Genomic DNA, 20,412 nt, shown 5'->3' with positions numbered 1-20,412 from the left:
GGGGTTCGATTCCCGTGCCTCGGGGGTTTCCTCCGGGTACTCCGGTTTCCTCCCCTGGTCCCAAAGACATGCATGGTAGGTTGATTGGCATCTCTGGAAAATTGTCCCTAGTGTGTGATTGCGTGAGTGAATGAGAGAGTGTGTGTGTGCCCTGTGATGGGTTGGCACTCCGTCCAGGGTGTATCCTGCCTTGATGCCCGATGACGCCTGAGATAGGCACAGGCTCCCCGTGACCCGAGGTAGTTCGGATAAGCGGTAGAAGATGAATGAGAGAGAGAGAGTTATTTTTATTAATATTTTTATTGTGATATTTAAACAATAGTTTTTTTTAATATCAGGCAATTTTTGGTCTTTTATTCAAACCTTTCCATAAGATCGTGTCTGGTCCCTCGGAGTGATGCTGTTCTGTTAAATAGTTACAACACATTAGCTCTCTGACAGCATGCTTTGTCACATTAAGTCAGTTAACTGATTAAAATCTAGTTGTTAAAAACCAGCTGCCTTTTTAATTTTATTTTGTTTTATCAAGAATGTAACAGGATTTTTAAAAGACTCTTTCCGACAACGGCGATAAGACCGTGTTTGCCATTAAAGCTATTAGTTGTGACGTAAATTCTAAATATAATTCATGATGTAAAATATAACATAAGTTTAATAGGATAAAAATATATTATATTTGTGTTAGTATACAACGAAAGAAAGAAGACTGACCACGATGAATGAGAAAAGTTAGAGCTACGTCACATCCCGACTTTCTTACTTCACAAAGCTGATGTTGATCTTATAAAGTGTCTGATTGTAAATAAACTGATTTTTACTTTACTGTTGTCCTTTATGATTCCTCGTCATTCGGCGACTTAAAACTGCATAGCGGATTTTTTCTAACATTCGATAAAGAGTGTTAACGTTTAGTTTAGCGGCGAGATAGCGGTGCTTCACATTCTTCACAATTATCATGAAATGGCAAAAAAAATGAGATACTGGCATCGTATACGAAGATTATAGCATAACATACCATAATTTAGCATTCCTTGGATTTGGATATTTAATTAACGTTCCACATGGTTGTGCTGGATAACCTTTGACCTTGCACTGTTTTTAATTTATTTTTAACATCGAGTGTGTGTGCTGTACACGCTTCACACACCTGTTTGTTCACAGCCTCTCTGAGTGGCTGAAAACGACTTGCACCGGATTTGCACTACATACCACATGAGAACTACGGAGAGTGTTGAACTGGACTAGGACATGTTGTGTTGTGTGCACTAGGAGTCCACGGTCAGCTGTGTTAGTTTCCTTATTAACGTGAGCGTAGGCTGCTTTTCTTTCCATGCATTAATGGCAGATGGCCACCAGGAGGCGCTTAAAGTCTCCACTGCACTCGGAGCTGATGGCTTCCTTCAGAGGCACGTCGTATTTCTCCAGGTACATGTCCTTAATCGTCTCCAGGTCGATCTGGGACACAGAGAGCCAGCAGGTGATGGGTGATAGCAATGGAAACATTTGTTAAAGGAATAGTTGACTAGTTATTAAAGTTATTTTAATTTTAATAAACTGTCTTTAGAGGGTCTGCAGCACAGGCAGCTGTTTCTTTATTAAGCCGTTATCGTACACGTTTTGATTGTTACCTTTTAGAAGATGCTAATGATTCCGGTTCTATACCGGAGAGTGAATCGGGACCGTGTGTGGTCTGGGGTCATACCTCGGAGCGGCCGACGATGATGCGAATGAGGGTGTCCTCATCAGTGCCTGCTCCCTTCATGGCTGCGTTCAGACGCCGAGCAAAGTACAGCTGCGGATTCTTAGCACATCTCACTGTAGGTACAGAAGCAGATCATGACGGGTTCATCGTATACAGAATATGATAACATTCAGAGCTCCGATCAGCGCTCCCGCATGGTGTGTGTATGTGTGTGTGTGTGTGTGTGTGTGTGTGTGTGTGTGTGTGTGAGAAAGAGTCAGGTCTATGATTGATGGTGAGCCAAACCTGGTGCAAGCTTTCTGTGGTATATAGTAGCTTAGAAGTATATAGAAGCTTACAGATAGGGAAGGATATTATATGTAGTTATTAAATAAATCTAAATATACACTTTTGTTTAAGTGTTTTTTGCTTGGATGTACAACCGTCCAGCAATAGGTCTTTTTCCTGTGAGAAAATAAAAAAGTAGAAGGCTAAGAAGCCTTAATTATCCAATGAACTCTTAAAGAACTTGTGAAACATGCTGTGTATCTGCTACTAAAAATGTAAACCCATAAAGGCTTTTTGTTTGTTTTTAGGTTGTCCCTCAGAGGGCCCCTTAAACCGTCTATACAGAAACCTTCATAACTCTATAAAAAGTGTTCCATAAAGGACTTTGGCATCTTTTCGAAGCTAAGAACCTTTAATTCTGCAATAAATTGTATAAATATATAAAATATATAATTATATATAAATTTAATAAACCTGTAAGAGTTCTTTAGTTGTCCCTTTTGGAGGAACCCTTAATAGTAAAGTGTTTTATTACTGGAAATGGTTCCATGCTAGGAATCCTTAATTATGAAACAGTTTTCTATAGTGTTAACTCTTAAGCAGTACTTCAGTTGTCACTATTTATGAACTCTTCTCACTCACTCACTCATCTTCTACCATCACAGGGAGCCATCTCAGGCATCATCGGGCATCAAGGCAGGATACACCCTGGACGGAGTGCCAACCCATCACAGGGCACACACATACACTCATTCACTCACGCAATCACACACTACGGACAATTTTCCAGAGATGTCAGTCAACCTACCATGCATGTCTTTGGACCGGGGGAGGAAACCGGAGTACCCGGAGGAAACTCCAGAGGCACGGGGAGAACATGCAAACTCCACACACACAAGGTGGAGGCGGGAATCGAACCCACAACCCTGGAGGTGTGAGGCGAACGTGCTAACCACTAAGCCACCGTGCCCCATGTATGAACTCTTAAATTTCTTAAAAATAAAGATGATAGGAAAAACAAATAAAACCTCATCCAAAGAACCTTTCAGTAGCCATAAAGAACACTTTTAAGCCTAAAGAAAACATTTCCACTACAAAGAACCTTTTGTGCAATGGAAAAGTTCCAAAATACCCCATAGAATCATCTGCTCTAAAACTGAACCACTCAAGAATGTTTACTTTTAAGAAAACCCTTAAAGAACCTTTTAAGATCTTGTTTCAAATCTTAATACCTAGAACCTGACAGGCTACCTGGTACACTCAGGAGAAACGATTTATCAAAGGTTCTGTAAGAGTTCATTGGAAAATTAGAGATTGTGATCTTCTAAAATGACTAGAAGCTAAAATGACTAAAACGCCCAGACAGCAAGCAAGGAACCATTAAGGATTCTACATTTATCACAGATCCAGTTTAAAATTACATGCCGGTGTAGTGTAGGGTGCCGATACATTTTTACGCCCCGGGGAACCTTAAGGTCACTGGCAACCAACCAGTTCTTCTCCAGCACAGACAGCTGACCTTCATTCATCTTTAATCCTCACCCAGTGCGATGTAACACTTCCTCAGGGTTCCTGAAGTTTCTTTCTCGATGGCATCCAGAATCTCCGTTCCAGAAATCTAAGACGGTTTATGAAACACGATCTGTGAGTGACGGCTGTCTCGGAGACGAGACATCAGCGTGACGTTCTTGTTATTCGGGTCGTGTTACAACACACTTACGGCTTCGTAGGCTTTGAACGTGACCTGAAGCTGCAGGTAGTTCCTGGCGGCCAGGATGTAGCTGAACGTCGACTCGTCTGTGCCGAAGCAACCCTCTCCAGCCTGAGGACGTGACCGAAATCATTTCTATTGACTTTAAAATTTGTCAGTGAATTCAATTCAAATAAAAAAAATAATATTAATAATAATTAAAGATCCTTTAGTTATGGACTTTAGGGGCCAAGCACCTACTCGATGTGCCACTTCAGAGATACGATACAATTATAAATATATACACTACACTTTAGCAATCACAGGAATAACTTTGTAAACTATAGAAATTGATAATAACTATAGCCATTTATGACATGTTATTACACTCAAGATGACAGACGTTATTACACTCAAGATGAATTCCCTGACCGAGGAAGAAAAGGACTAGAGGAAGTTACTGCTGCCTTCTGGTTGCTATGCTCTCAGACATTTTTCATTTTTCTACTAATTTAAAATGATCTAATGTCTTTATGTTTCTTTCTCAACAGGCCGGGCCTTTTGTTTCCACTTATATCTATCTTATGCTGGGTTTGTTTCTTTATTGAAAATTGTTCAGGTAAATAGCAACTTGATATTAAACCCTGTCTGTCACGTGTTGTCTGTAGCATAACACACGGGATAGCTAGTGCAATTAGAATAGTAGTACACAGTTGTTTCGGAGGGTCTCAAGATGATGTGAGCCAAATTTGATGAATGGACAAATTTGGAGGAAAGCTAGGAACAAAATGATCACTTAGACCAGGGGTCGGCAACCTTAAACACTCAAAGAGCCATTTGGACCCGTTTCCCACAGAAAAAAAAAACACAGGGAGCCACAAAACTCTTTTAAAATCTAAAATGAAGATAACAGCCGCATATATCATTTTTTACCTTTATGGAAAGTATAGAAAAAACTGTAGTGTGTTGCATTTATGAAATCAATGAACTGCTACCGAGTAAACAAAATTTTATTTCTGCAGGCAAACAAAAATATTTTGAACAGTTTGAACTAACCTTAACAAAAAAGAAGGTTGAAGCTGGGTTGAAGTTTACTTTCTAATAAAATGTTCAATGTCTAATTGAGTCCTCTTCGTATTCACGACATCAAAATTTTAACTCGCCGGCTGCAGCGAACCACAAATGTGTCTGCTTCTGTGTCGGATTTCGCAAGTCGGCGGTTACGACGCGTATTTTGAGCGACAAAAAAAATTAAAGACGGTTTATTTTAATGTTACAAGATCATCATAATCTTAGAATTTAGAATTACATTTTTTTAAAAACTAACTAACTATAAATAAAAAACATTTAAATTATATATTTATTTTCCAAATCTACAGGGAGCCGCAGCAGAGGGATGAAAGAGCCACTTGCGGCTCTGGAGCCGCGGGTTGCCGACCCCTGACTTAGACAGACGTTTTTTGAGCATGTTACTGTAATGTTTAACCAGTGGGGTCTAATAACACAAAATCTGTAGCATATCCTCAGTTTATGGTTCTAAAGATGTCTAGCAAGTTTTGTGATACTGCACAAAATCGTTGCTGAGAAACAGCCACATTTCCTGTTTATCAGCTTCACTGGAAGACTCATTTACTGTATGGAAGATTCCAAATTCTTTTGATATGAGGATTACTGTGATGATGACATCTACCAAATTTGGTGATGATGGGACAAAATACCAAAAAAATAATTAGCCATACATTACAATAGATAACCAAAAAATTACTTCCAATTTATGGACAAACTTTTGACCAGATGGTGGCACAAAAGTATTTTACTGTACTTCTAGCAAGTTCTTTAGACCCTCCCAAATTTCACAACAGGAGTTGCCATTTTATTAGATACACTGATCAAGATTTCTATAAAAAAAAAATGAGCTGAAAAATTTAAAACGAAAAACTACCTCAAACAGTGACACGGCGTCTTGTTCAGCCAGAACCTCGTCCACTTCATAGCTCTCATCTCGATTTCCCTAACAGGAAGATGGCAGTAGAAATAAGCACACTGTCAAAATATCACCCACATGATAAAGGGAGAAAAGCATAACGTCGCTGTCAGGCGGAATCCTCGTATCTCCAAAACCGTTATTTTTCAGGAAATTAAAAAAACGCCGTACCTTATCTGCAGTACACAGGGTTTAGTCCGCGTTGCAGTGGATTGTCTTGCGCTAAATTCCTGTCCTCAGACGAGCACCAGAACTAGCGGGGGTCAAGATTTTTTTTTCTTTGAGCCCAGTGTTTTGAAGACATTTACCTCAGAAGACGTGCTGATTCGTTGCGACTCTTCTTGAGGAGAAATATGACGTGAAGCTCTCCCACAGAGTGAGGAAGAGGTGGACAGTTGAAGTGTCCAATGGAGTTATGAGATTTGCGCTCAAGCTATTTTCAAGACTTTAGATTGGTTAATAACTTAAAAATAACAGACCCACGTGGGGACTGACCAATAGCATCGATATGTGAAAAAATATGAAATTGACAAAGTTTGGACATACGAGGTTTCTGCCTGACAGCGACGATATTATATACTGCATATATATATATATATACATATACAGATGAAATCACAATGTACTCTATAAACTAGTGTGTTTAAGAGGCATACGCAATGAGGGAGTGCAGTTAAAGGAAAATAATCAACTTCAGAGTAGTAACACTGGACTTTCTGGTTTTGTCCAGGTAGGAGGGGACAAATCAGGTCTGATCTCACCTCTTAGATGATCTTTCTGAGGTAATTTTTGGTTCTACTACAGGTAGGAGGAGCTAGAACAGGTCAGACTCCACCCCCTGGTCTTTTTTATTTTGATTCTGCCCTGGTAGGAGGAGCTAAATCAAGCCCACCCTGGACAGAGAGGAGAGAGCACTTGGGCAGAGAAAGTGACAAAACTAAAAAAGTGTTGTTGTTTTTTGCGGTTGTTCCAAGTGCAGTAACAGGATTATCCTGAGAATGGACTAGTTTAGTTTGTTCCTGTGATTGACCTCTTCGCTCTATCGCACACTGCAGGATAGTGATTCACTACAGGCATTCATTATGAGGAAAGTGAAACAGAGGCCTTCAGTCTGCTGTGTTACTGAACCCTGGTCTGTAATCAGATCTGGAAGGTCTGGAGGAAGTGGGATGGAGTTCAGGAAAGCGACAGTCAGAGAGGGCTCAGTTTCACTCCGTACTACAGCTCTCTCAGACAGCTTCATCAGAGAAGCAGAAGCTTACAGAAGGAGTTTAGAGAATTGTCCTCAAAGATATTGGGAAAAATCTTCTAATATTTGGCTTTATGGGAAAAAAAAATAAATATTAAAAAAGAAGTCTAATATTATTAAAATCTTTACAACAGTTTAAAAATAATGTCATAAAAAAGTAGTAATATATCAGGAACAAACATATAGATCTATATTGAGAGAAAAGTCTTAATATCTGACATTATGTGGAAAATATTTCTAGGATAAATGTTGTAATGTGATTTGGAAAAAAAATAAGTCATTATAATAATAAAAATAATATTTTGAGCAAAAAAACCTCTTTGTCTTGAGGGTGAACAATGAATGTGACCTTTTATTCTCAAAATATTGAAAATTATTTCTCATATTAGAACTTTTTTATGAATTTTGTTCAATATCTTATCATTCGTGAAATATTATCTTTTTGTTCTCCTGATATATGAAAACATTCTCACATTATTGCTATGAGATCAGTGGTGGCTCAAGTGGTTAAGGCTCTGGGTTGTTGATTGGAGGATTTGGGTTACAGCCCCAGCACTGCCAAATACCACTGTTGGGCCCTTGAGCCAGGCACTCAGCCCTCCCTGCTCCAGGGGCGCTGTATCATAGCTGCCCCTGCACTCCGACCCCCAACCTCCTCAGTTAGTATATATGAAGAAAAGAATTTCACTGTGCTATAATGTATATGTGGTGATAATGAAGGCTTCTATGCCCCCACCCCTCCCCCACCCCCGTTCTATTTATTATTGCTAATTTTCCTTCACTTTTGAAAAATTGCGCCATCTATCTCCATCAAATATGATGACATTTCTTATAATTTTTGGAATATCAGCTATGACGATTTTATCCTCTATAATATGACTTTATTGCTATTTTTTTGCTTTTGTCCATCTGAATGCTCCTAATACGGCTCTGTGGAAGATTGTTCGTACCTCTAGGAGCAGAGTTAGCAGCCTCTGGACATCTCCACTGGTGTCTCCTGCGATATCCGATTCCAGATCCCGCTCATGCACTGCAGAGAAGAGGATTAAACTGGTTAGATAATCAAACTGGCCGTACCTGTAACACTGCAAGCGCTTAAAGCCACAAGTACAGCTTTATCTTCTCTGAGAAAAAAGGCTGAGCTGCTTCTTTCTGCAGCTCTAATAATGAGGATCAACAGAGCTTGTGTTTCTATAGACTTATATATATATATATATATATATATATATATATATATATATATATATATATATATATATATATATATATATAGACCGCTGTGTATTTAGTCTTGTGTTTTGTAATGGTTGTGTTGTGTTGTATGTTATGCCTTGTGTTGTCTTTACCATATTGTCCTTATTGTACGCTCTTATTCTGCATTTATTTATTGTATTTTACACCATTTTACCGCTTTTGTCATGTTTTTATAGTTTATAAAATGTCTGTAATGTTGCACCAAAGCATTAGTATTAGAATAATTCCTTCTTATGTATACTTGTGAACAGCAAAAAGCTAAAAAATATCTGCAGTAACACCAAATCTTATCACAATGTAATCCATCACGAGTTACACGGAGACTAAGAGAACTGTGTTTAAATCCAGCAAAAACATTTATAAAAAACACGTTTCTGTTCTCACCTTGAAAATAGGTATCTCTGTAAACGGCAATATCCTGCAGGAAGTGAGAAATAAGGAAGAAAAGGTTAGACAATCCAACTGGGCACATTAGAATGACGAGAAAATAAAAAATTAAGGAAATAAATACATTTACTTGATGATTGATATGAGAACATTGTTATATACAAATGTATGTGTAGTAGTATTTATGTAGAAACCTGCAGTGACCTCAGTGATGCAATTAAACATTTACATATAGAAGAACATAAACTAGTAAACAAAAACTTTGTCAATCCAAGATCCTGATACCCATAAAAAATCTAAATATTTCCCTGAGAAAAGAATTAAACCTTGCAATAATGTTTTATTGAAGAAATAAAAAATATTACTGTCAGAGCTAATATCACCAAAGCCTGGTCCAAACCACAGCTACAGCAAAATAACACACAACCACTGAAAGTCCAAACAACCTCCAGGAGTCCACACAACAACCCAAAAAAAGTCTACACAACTCACCAGAGTTCCCGCAACCCTTCGAGAGTCCACAAAACCCCCAAGTGTCTGCACAACACCAGAAAATCCACACAAACCCTAAGAGTCCACACAACCTTGGAGATTCTACACAACCCCTGAAAGTCCACAAAACCCAACAGAGTCCATACAACCTCTGAGAGTTCGCACAACCCTCAAGAATCCATACAACCTCTGAGAGTTCGCACAACCCTCAAGAATCCATACAACCTCTGAGAGTTCGCACAACCCTCAAGAGTCCATACAACCTCTGAGAGTTCGCACAACCATCAAGAGTCCATACAACCCCTGAGAGATTGCACAACTCTCAAGAGTCCATACAACCCCTGAGAGTTCGCACAACCATCAAGAGTCCATACAACCCCTGAGATGCTACACAACCTCCAAGAATCCACCATAATCCAAATAACCCCACAACCCTTGAGAATCCACACAACCCCTGAGAGTCCACGCAACTTACTAAAATACACACAACTCCTGAGAGTTCACACAACCCCAAAAATCCACACAACCCGTTAAAGTCCACACAACCCTGGAGAATCCAACCAACCCCTGAATGTCCACAAAATCTACCAGAGTTTATACAGCCTTTGGGAATTTACACAACCCCCGAGATTCCACACTTCCCACCAGAGTCCACACAACAACCACAGTCTCCAAACAACCCACCAGAACCCACATAGCCCCAGGAGTCCACACAACCATCGGGAATACACACGAACTACAAGAGTCCAAACAACCCACCAGAGTCCATACAGCTTCTGAGAGTTTACATAACCTATATCTGAACCCATATAAGTCCATATGACCCCTGACATTCCACACAACATCTCAGAGTCCACACAACACCCAACAGTCATCTTTACATTTACACTCACATGGTGACTTACATCTGGGCAAGTAAGGGTTAAGGGCCTTGCTCAGGGGCCCAGTAGTGCTAGCTTGCTGGACATGGGATTTAAACTCACAGTCTTCTGATTGGTAGACCAACACCTTAACCACTAAATTACAACAAGTAACGTAGTGTAGAGTCTCGGGCCGGCCACGACTGAGGTGCCGTATGTCACGTCACAACAATAAAATGTTTCCCATGTTTATGAGACATACAGCGTTAGTGGCAGTGCAGAGGATCTCCACCAGGACGTCCTCATCGGTGCCTGCTCCTTTCATCGCCCTGCGCAGCTCCTTCACAGCAAACACGTGTGGTGGGTCCAGCATGGCAATGATGGCCTTCTCAAAATTCCCAGACAACTCGCTCTTCAGGACGTCCACTAGCTCCTGAAAACAATGCAAAGCACACACAGACACACACACAGACACACACACATACACACCTGTTTACACTCCACACTCCCTTTGGTCTAACTACAGCTCCTTTCAGTCCTACCACAGACAATTAATCAACACCTCCACAATATCCTTCTGTTTTTATTCACACCATCATAGATAACTTTCAGACTTACGTCATCGTATTTCTCAAAGTAAGCCTGCTTTATCTCCATTCGCTGAGCAGCACTGCGATTAGCCAGGATCTCAATGATGGCCTTCTCATCAGTGCCTGAAAAAAAGAGGTCGGAATTTAGATGGAACAGAAGACGCTACTGTCCTGTAACACACTAAGAAAATGTCTTGGGTCATGTTTATCTGATATAGTTTAACGTTAAACATGTTGGGAATTGAGTTGGCAGTTTCACAATTGATGTGCCCTTTGTGTCTCAGGTTAAAAATTAGCGCAAGATCAACAGGAAGCAACTTGATCAGAAGTTCTTTCAGTCATATTGTGATCATCTGTGATAAGGTCACTTTTAAAGTACAAACCTGTTACACAAATTGACTAAAAGTCAATGAATAAAAACACAGTTAACCATGTTGTGTATTTGCTATACTAGAATTCACACACACACACACACACACACACCACACATTTACTGATATGCAAACACAACATCTTTTTAATAAATAATAATGATGATGATGATGAGATAAAGAGACCCACCTAAACCTTTGCAGGCTTTGCGGATGGCCTTGATGTCAGCCACAACATCGAACTCCTCGTAAGGAAAAATCGTTGGCTGTGAATCAGGACACACGACATTATTTCATTCTTTATCTTTTATTTATTTGTCAGATGAACAGCACACGCACAACAGTGTGTTAAAACTGCAGAGATAATCATTTTTTAATTTCATCTGAAAGTAAAACTATGTACGTGAGAACAGTGTGTGTGTGTGTGTGTGTGTGAACTGTGTGTCATGAAATCACCCTCTCATGAGCCTCCAGTTGCTATTAGACTATACAAACAGAGCTAGGAAAAGAGAAACAAAGGCCTCCACCTCCCTCCTCTCTCTCATGTCTCTCTCTCTGCCCCCTCCTCTCTCTCTCTCTCTCTCTCTCTCTCTCTCTCTCTCTCTCTCTCTCTCATGTCTCTCTCTCTCTCTGCCCCCCTCTCTCTCTCTGCCCCCCTACCCCCTCTCTCATGTCTCTCTCTCTCTGCCCCCCCTCTCTCGTGTCTCTTTCTCTCTCTCTCTCTGCTCCCCTCCCCTCTCTCTGCCCCCCTCCCCCCTCTCTCTTTACCCACCCCCTCTCTCTCCTGACAACGCATTTCCAGAGTGATCCATTTACCACAAATCTCAAGCGACCCAAACTATGGATGGCCAATTGGGTCACAAACAGCTTAAAAGAAATATAATACCCCATATAAGCTGAGACATACAAATAAACGACAGTTGCCTATTTGTCATTTAAGTGAAGAGACAACAGATGAAGAAAAGTGTAGAGTTTTATTTATATAACTCAGGAGAAACATGCTGTGGAACACAAAGTAAAAAACACTAGCAAGACCTACAGACTAGAAACGAGACCTACAGAGAGTGAAACATGACATGATGTCAACAGAAGCTGGACCACATGAAACGTGTCCCTTATGGTCCTGCCTCGATATACCACATTATATGAGACATTATAGAGAGGCTCTGTCTGCTGCCTCAATGCAACCACTAACACTATCCCAGGAGTTCTGTGTAATCACATGACGTCCTCCTAATGCTGGATTTTATAAGTGTCATAGCAACACTGGTAGAACTGTCTGTGTTTGAGTCCTCCTGGGAAGTTTGTACAGTATTGCAGGTCAGGAAATCGCATTTACAACAGCAGGTGAACTTTCTCTTTATTAACCACAACGAAATGCAGCAAGATTATTTTTTTTTTTACTTTTTTATGTTTCAAGTTAATTTATGAAGTCGCTGTAAAGTTTATTGTTACATATAATATTGAATAATAGTATAATATATAATTAAATATTTTGCACAGGCAGTTGATTTGTCTTATTCTAAATAAAAATGAAAAATCAGTTGCGAGCGATTTCTGAGACAAGTAAAATTCAGTTTCATCAACTTTAACTACATTTGCTGCATCTGTTGATTCCACCATCTTACTAACATGCCTCCAGCATCCCAAGAAATCCACTGGTTTATACACCAGACACGTGCAAAACAATCTATTTACATATCGCTGAAATGCAATATAGAGATGTCCAATAATCTTTATTTCACCTTTGTCCAAACCAACACATATTTTAAGATGATAATGTCTTGTGTCTTAATGCAGTGCTATTAGGTCCTGGTTTACTAAAATACCAAATAACAAGCCAAAATTTGTTATATATATTGTTAAAGTTTGATATAGATTTACAGGGGAAGAAGGACTGCGAGAATGACATCACATACAAAGCAGGCATCGAATAAAGTACAGAAATTATTATTTTGTTGTTGTTGCATGTCAATTTCCAATAAGTGTTTGGATCTAATATGACTCCCAGAAGAGTCAAAATGAATTTTAAACTCGTCAAACTGAATGTAAAATCTTTAAATCCAGGCCTATAAGATAGATCTCAAAATGTTAACATCTGCCTGAGCTTTTGCATTTGTTTTTCATGCCATTTTATGTTGTTGTTGTAGTTTTGTCATTGGCCTGTTGCCTAAAGTTTGCACCTGTTCCGTGTTCACCTGTTCGTGTCTTGACCTGACTTTCTGCCTTTCTGGATCTTTGATTTCTGAATCTTTAATTTTCTTGCGTTTCTGTTCCTGGTCATACCATTGTCTTTTGTTTGCTTGTTTGTTTGCTTGTTTTTTGCTCTTGCTTATTTGTAAAGTTCTGATCATGGGTTATAATTGCGTTCATATCCCAGGTATGAAACGTGACAATAATTTCCAGAACCAATCCCAATAAATACAAATACAAACACAGATTAGAAGAGACACATACGAGGAAAATAAAGTGAAATTCATGCATGAAGGTTTAGTTAAGCAACAACTACAACAGATGTACTAGAGATGTGAGAAATGATAAGATAGTGTGTTTGCTAAAGGAAGATTCAGGATGACCTTCTGGAGGATGTGTTTCTGAAACACACTCATGCTTAATCACAGCTCATCACATGTGATGTGACTTATTTACACGACTAACATGTAAATGATGATGTCACTGTCTTTCTACCTGCGGTCTGATTAACCAATGCGTACGGGGAGGAAATTCCTTATAAGGAAATCAGCTTTTGTGGGTCTAAAAAAACATGAATACATGAGTTCATTGTCAGAGTTAAAGCCTTGATGACATCAAGTTTTATCTTTATGAAGCTCACTAAAATACAATTAACAGTTATAGAGTAAAAACAACAAACTAAAAAAGGCTGCCTTTGTTCTGTACTTATTTATAGACAGTAAACATTAAACGTCACTTCTTTACCTAACCTTTAAAACCTTTATAACAAAGCCTACAAGTTCTTGTCTAAACTCGGGTTTATTATTAAGTTTGTCTAGTTTTTCCTACTAGAGTTCTGACCCGTTTGGCTTTCCACACTCATCCTCCTGAGTCACAGCTCTGAACTAACGGGAATTCCGCAGAGGAAACACAGAATTCCTAGTTTCTTATTTTTTTCCGTTTTTACAGTTTTATTCGTTTAAACCACGTATAAAGTCGCGTTTTTTATATGTAAATATAAATATTTAAATATTCGTCCCCGTTTCATTACCTAACGCGCATGCGCAGAGCAATAACCCTGGGATTTTCATGTTTATAACGGTGTTTATAAAGGAGATATCCTCATGTCATCCTCAGGAATGAACTTCCACATCAAGTCTCCAGTGTATTTAGTGTTTTTAGAAATAAACAACCTATTTAATCCCCTGATAAATTCCTCATCCTCTAATATAAACATAAGGCTTTTCTGTTTCATTAAAGCTGCACTCGATCTGACCAATAATCTCATTTCTGGGTTATAAAAGAATAAAAAAAACAAACCGATTCCCACCTGAAAGTTTCCCATTTTGTTAGATTTCCTCCTAAAATCCGGTCTGATGTGTAACGGAGCTGCGCGTGCGGCGGCAGAGAGACTGGTGACGTCACCGGGAGTGTGCGTGTGATTAACTCTTTAATAACAACCCTGGCCAAGCATGAGAGGGCAGAACACAGACTGTAGGGCAGAACACAGACTGTAGGGCAGAACACAGACTGTAGGGCAGAACACAGACTGTAGGGCAGTACACAGACTGTAGGGCAGAACACAGACTGTAGGGCAGAACACAGACTGTAGGGCAGTACACAGACTGTAGGGCACAACACAGACTGTAGGGCAGTACACAGACTGTAGGGCAGAACACAGACTGTAGGGCAGTACACAGACTGTAGGGCACAACACAGACTGTAGGGCTGTACACGCTGTTGTGTTCGTCCTCTGGAGTTTTCAGGGTGGATGGTGAACTTCAAGTCAAGTCAAGAAGCTTTTATTGTCATTACAACCATATGTAGCTGTTACAGTACACAGTGACATGAGACAACATTTCTTCAAGATCATGATGCTACATAAAACAAAGACAGAGCTATAAGGACTTAGTAAGTTAGTCCTAGATACATAAAGTGTATCTGTGTAACCTGGTGCAAACAGTGCAGGACAAGACAAACAAGTCAGTGCAGGACAAAAGACAGTGCTTTACAAAAGATAAACAAGACAGTACAGGACAAAAGGCAGTACAAGACAGAGAAGTCAGTGCAGGACAAAAGACAGTGCAGGACAAAAGACAAACAAGACAGCGCAGGACAAAAAATAGTGCTTTACAAAAGACAAACAAGACAGAAAAGACAGTGCAGGACTAAAGACAAACAAGACAGTGCAGGACAAAAGACGGACAAGACAGTGCAGGACAAGACAGACAAGAAAGTGCAGGACAAAAGACAAACAAGACAGTGCAGGACAAGACAGAGAAGACAGTGCAGGACAAAAGACAAACAAGACAGTGCAAGACAAAAGGCAGAACAGGACAAAAGACACAAGACAGTGCAGGACAAAAGACAGTGCAGGACAAGACAAAGAAGACAGTGCAGGACAAAAGACAGTGCTTTACAAAAGACAAACAAGACAGTGCAGTACAAAAGACAGATAAGACAGTGCAGGACAAAAGACAAACAAGACAGTGCAGGACAAAAGACAGTGCAGGACAAAAGACAATGCAGTACAAAAGGCAGTACAGGACAAAAGACAAACAAGGCAGACAAGACAGTGCAGGACAAAAGACAGTGCAGTACAAAAGACAGACAAGACAGTGCAGGACAAGACAGTGCAGGACAAAAGGGAGTACAGGACAGTGCAGGACAAAAGTCAGTGCAGGAAAAAAAGACAATGCAGGACAACACAGACAAGACAGTGCAGGACAAAAGACAGTGCAAACAAAACATACAAGACAATACACAAAAGCAGCACTGACCAGTATAAATACTGTATGTACAAATAATATTGTGTGTGCAGAAATACTGGACTGAACACAGTATTATAGCAGCAGTTACATGAGGTAATGTAAAGGATTGTGCAAAACAGCAAATGACTGAAATGTGAGACAGAATGTGTAAAGAGCACTTGGAACTATTTGAGAAAATGTGATCCTGATAAAAGGTGAAGAGTTAAAACCTGAGCTCAGGTGTTCATGTTTAACCTCTAGGTTCTCTGGTTCCCTCCACTGTCACTAAAACACACTGGTTGAAAAGAAATATATTTTCATTGCTCCTAATTGTCTCCTCACAGTCGCCTCGTCTAGTGTTATGTGGGGTGTAAGGATGGGACCGAGGCTGTGTTTACACTGCAAGTCCATGCACAGATCCTATGTTTTGACTATCTGATTTTTTTTTGGCACGTCTGTTTACATTCACATTTAGACACAACTGGTATCAGATATCTGTTTTTACTTTAATAACCGTCCAAAATGATTGACAGTGATATCTTTACTATGTTCTGCAGTGAAAAAAAGTAGCACAAGATCATATTTATTTGAATAAATTTGAATATGAATGAGAGAGAGAGAGAGAGAGAGACAGAGGGAGAGTGAGAGAGAGAGAGAGAGAGAGAGAGAGAGAGAGAGAGAGAGAGAGAGAGAGAGAGAGAAAGACATAGGGAGAGAGAGAGAGAGAGAGAGAGAGAGAGAGAGAGAGAGAGAGAGAGAGAGAGAGAGAGAGAGAGAGAGAGAGAGAGAGAGAGAGAGAGAGAGAGAGAGAGAAAGACAGGGAGAGAGAGCGAGAGAGAGAGAGAGAGGGAGAGAGAGAGAGAGAGAGAAAGACAGAGAGAAAGACAGAGGGGGAGAGAGAGAGAGAGAGTGAGAGAGAGAGAGAGAGAGAGAGAGAGAGAGAGAGAGAGAGAGAGAGAGAGAGAGAGAGAAAGACAGAGGGAGAGAGAGAGAGCGAGAGAGAGAGACAGAGAGAGAGAGAGAGAGAGACAGAGAGAAAGAGCGAAAGAGAGAGAGAAGGTTACGATTTTGGTTTAATCCAAAAAATAAATAAATATTGGTTATCGCCTCATTGAAGTATTATGTAGCTTTCAGTAGTGAAGATTTATATATTTATATATTTCTTTTTTCTTTAATTAACCAGGTAGAGATTGAAAAGCAGCTGCTGAATGTGTGTGTTCTCTCCTATAGGAAAAGAGATCTAGATGTTTTTCATTCATTCATCTTCTACCGCTTATCCGAACTACCTCGGGTCACGGGGAGCCTGTGCCTATCTCAGGCGTCATCGGGCATCAAGCCAGGATACACCCTGGACGGAGTGCCAACCCATCACAGGGCACACACACACACACTCTCATTCACTCACGCAATCACACACTAGGGACAATTTTCCAGAGATGCCAATCAACCTACCATGCATGTCTTTGGACCGGGGGAGGAAACCGGAGTACCCGGAGGAAACCCCCGAGGCACGGGGAGAACATGCAAACTCCACACACACAAGGTGGAGGCGGGAATCGAACCCCGAACCCTGGAGGTGTGAGGCGAACGTTTTATTTTTCTAATATGTTCACACTAAATTTGTAGCACCAAACGAAGTCTCTTACGCATTTGCATTTAATTTAAAAATATGTTATTCAAAAAGCACATTAATGCAGGTTGTTTTATTATATTACAATGTTTTTTTTTATTTGTATAAATTGTTCGTTCCTACTGTATGTGTGTGTATGACTGAGTGTGTGTGTGTATGATTGTGTGTGTGTGTCCTTTTTCTAACTTTCATTATTAATGAAGAACACGTCATACTTTTTTATCATGACTATTTTGATTTGCAATAACCTTTTAAACTCATTACAGTCCTATGAGTATCAGATGATCATGTGCAATTCACAGAGGTTTATTTTAGTCAATACAGCATGTGCGTCACTGTTACACACCCTGCTTACACGGTTACACACTACACACCCTGCTTACACCGTTACACACTCACACACTGTGCTAATCACTGCTTTCCTGAAGGAGACAGACACTATGGTTATGTCCCAATCCATTTAAATCTACTGCTGTAGAAAATAGCAGTTTATTATGAAATAGAACTTTGAAACCAAATTGTGAAGGCTTCATGACTCAGGATCATGGATCAGAGTATCTCCAAAACATCAGGAGGTCTTGTGAAGTGTTTGTGAAGGGTTTGCAGTGGCTAGTTCTTACCATAAGTGCTTCAATAAAGGTCAAACAGTGGACAGGGTCACTGGCACACAAGGCTCGCTGACGTGTGTGGTAAGTGATGGTAGTTTAAAGGTGGTAGCCTAAGAACAGCCGAGGAAAACTGTCCCGAGCCATCAGAGAAGCAAAGCGTGCACATGCTTCTCATGCCCAGACAATTCACAGCCACTTTGTGACAGGGCATACAGGCGATCACGAACTACAAGACAGCTTCACCTGCCTGTAATAGTGATGCCCAAGGGCGTCGATTTGGGTAGGGACGGTAGGGACATGTCCCCACCAATATCCAGGGAACACTCAATTGTCCCTAGCAATAATTCGACCAAGATTATATATATATATACATATATATATATATATATATATATATATATATATATATATATATATATATATATATATATATATATATATATATATATATATATATGTATATATATATACATAACCCCTGACGTCCGTCTGTGTCTTGTGCTTTTTTACTTATTTCCTTTAACATTTATCCAGGAATCATTAAATAAGATGAAAAATATTTTACAACGGCGTTCTGTAAAAAATAGCGCAACTTGTGGAACACAAACGTTTAACAGATCTATCCCCCTGCAATGAATCCTGCCTCTGTAACTCACCTCTCTAAGGATTGACCTTTGCCTTTTTTGAGTCCTGCCTCTCTAACCCACGTCACTGATTGATTAGCTTTGTCTTTCTCACTAATGTGTTGAGGTCGGAGGCTGCAGCTAGATTCCGTTGTATGAAGCAATATGCAACGTGATTATGCAGCTACCGGTATGTGAGTAAGAAAGTATTCTTATAACAACAGTTTTATGCACAAAATATGGGGAATGTTGTCCCCACCAATGTCAAATAAATGATGTCCCCACCAATGTCAAATAAATGATGTCCCCACCAATGTCAAATAAATGATGTCCCCACCAATGACAAATAAATGTTGTCCCCACCAATGACAAATAAATGATGTCCCCACCAATGACAAATAAATGATGTCCCCACCAATGTCAAAATCAAACTTACGCCATTGGTGATGCCTCCCTCCCAGATGCGCCGAACAACTTTTATGCATGGTTTGAGATGCAGTACAATGGAGCGGCAAGGAAGACCATCCCACCCCCCAATGATCAGGTACTTTGTCTATCCTCGGCCAACTCTATGCAGAGTTAACCAACGGAAGGCTGCTGGACCAGACAACATTCCTGGCAGGGTGCTCAGGGAATGTGCAGAACAGCTAGCAGATATCTTCAACATTTCCCTGAGCAGCGCTGTTGTTCCTACGTGCCTCAAGACAACCACTATCGTCCTCATGCCAAAGAAGTCTACAGTGTCCTGCCTCAATGACTATCGTCCTGTCGCACTCACACCCATTGTAATGAAGTGCTTCAAGAAGCTCGTCATGAGGCACATCAGGACCCAGATACCACCTTCACTGGACCCCCTATAGTTCATAGACTTTAGTTCAGCATTCAACACAATCATCCCTCAGCACCTGACTGGGAAGCTGAGCCTGCTAGGACTGAACACCTCCCTCTGCAACTGGATCCTGGACTTCCTGACTGGGAGACCTCAGTCAGTCCGAATCGGGAACAGCATCTCCAGCACCATCACACTAAGCACTGGAGCCCCTCAGGGCTGCATGCTCAGTTCACTGCTGTTCACCTTGCTGACTCACGACTGTGTAGCAATGACGAGTCAGCATACAGAGAGGAGGCGCAACAGCTAACTATCTGGTGTAGATAAACCAACAACCTGTCTCTGAATGTTGATAAAACTAAAGAGATATTTGTGGACTTCAGGAGAGCACAGAGCAACCACTCACCGCTGAACATCGCCAGATCATCTGTAGAGATCATCAAGAGTACCAAAGTTCTTGGTGTTCATCTAGCGGAGAACTTCACCTGGTCACTCAACATCAGCTCTATCACCAAGTAAGATTAGCAGCGTCTCTATTTCTTACGAAGTCTGAGAAAAGCACACCTCCTCCTTACTATGTTTTACAGAGAGAATTTAGTCCACACGCTGCATCCACAAACCAACAGCATTGTGGACCCCACACACCCCTCACACACACACATTTCACCCCACACACAACCTACCACACACTCTCCACCCCTCAAATACTCTATACTGTGCTCTAACTGAACTGAATTGTATAGAGCACAACACACACACTTTCCGCTGTGTGGACTACACCGACCTACACCAAATACACACTCTTCCAGTATACACCCATGTACCCAGCACCACCATATTAAACTGTTTTCATGCTGTTTTGCACACCGTTTATATTGTTATTATATTGTGCACTATTACACTAGACTTGCACATTTTTATGAACAGCAGATATGTTAATCCCTCTGCACTGCT

At 40.3% G+C, this 20,412-nt stretch overlaps 1 protein-coding gene across 2 annotated transcripts; it reads right to left on the bottom strand.

The window, feature by feature from the left end:
- Positions 1-281: 281 nt before the first annotated feature.
- anxa13 (annexin A13) lies at positions 282-14,453 on the bottom strand. Of its 2 annotated transcripts, none has more exons than XM_060869526.1 (11): positions 14,349-14,453; positions 11,037-11,112; positions 10,504-10,598; positions 10,148-10,318; positions 8,531-8,564; positions 7,843-7,922; positions 5,602-5,670; positions 3,690-3,791; positions 3,512-3,587; positions 1,703-1,815; positions 282-1,455 (listed from the first exon to the last, which is right to left on the bottom strand). In XM_060869526.1, the coding sequence occupies exons 1-11, from the start codon at positions 14,361-14,363 to the stop codon at positions 1,336-1,338; spliced, it is 951 nt and encodes a 316-aa protein (XP_060725509.1). In that variant the 5' UTR covers positions 14,364-14,453; the 3' UTR covers positions 282-1,335. The 2 variants fall into 2 exon arrangements, with proteins under 2 accessions (XP_060725509.1, XP_060725510.1); XM_060869527.1 differs by having other exon boundaries at positions 10,148-10,315.
- Positions 14,454-20,412: the final 5,959 nt, after the last annotated feature.

This window comes from Tachysurus vachellii, chromosome 5 (genome assembly GCF_030014155.1).
Source record: "Tachysurus vachellii isolate PV-2020 chromosome 5, HZAU_Pvac_v1, whole genome shotgun sequence".
Classification (NCBI taxonomy): Eukaryota; Metazoa; Chordata; class Actinopteri; order Siluriformes; family Bagridae; genus Tachysurus; species Tachysurus vachellii.
Note: the sequence above shows the minus strand (reverse complement) of the source record. Positions and strands in the feature narration are given on the sequence as shown.

Excerpts from the sequence above, each read along its gene's own strand:
- anxa13 (XM_060869526.1), bottom strand. Across the intron at positions 8,565-10,147 it reads TCTGCACTGCCACTAACGCT|GATATTGCCGTTTACAGAGA; the intron begins GTATGTCTCATA and ends CACTTCCTGCAG. Across the intron at positions 3,588-3,689 it reads CGTTCAAAGCCTACGAAGCC|ATTTCTGGAACGGAGATTCT; the intron begins GTAAGTGTGTTG and ends AAACCGTCTTAG.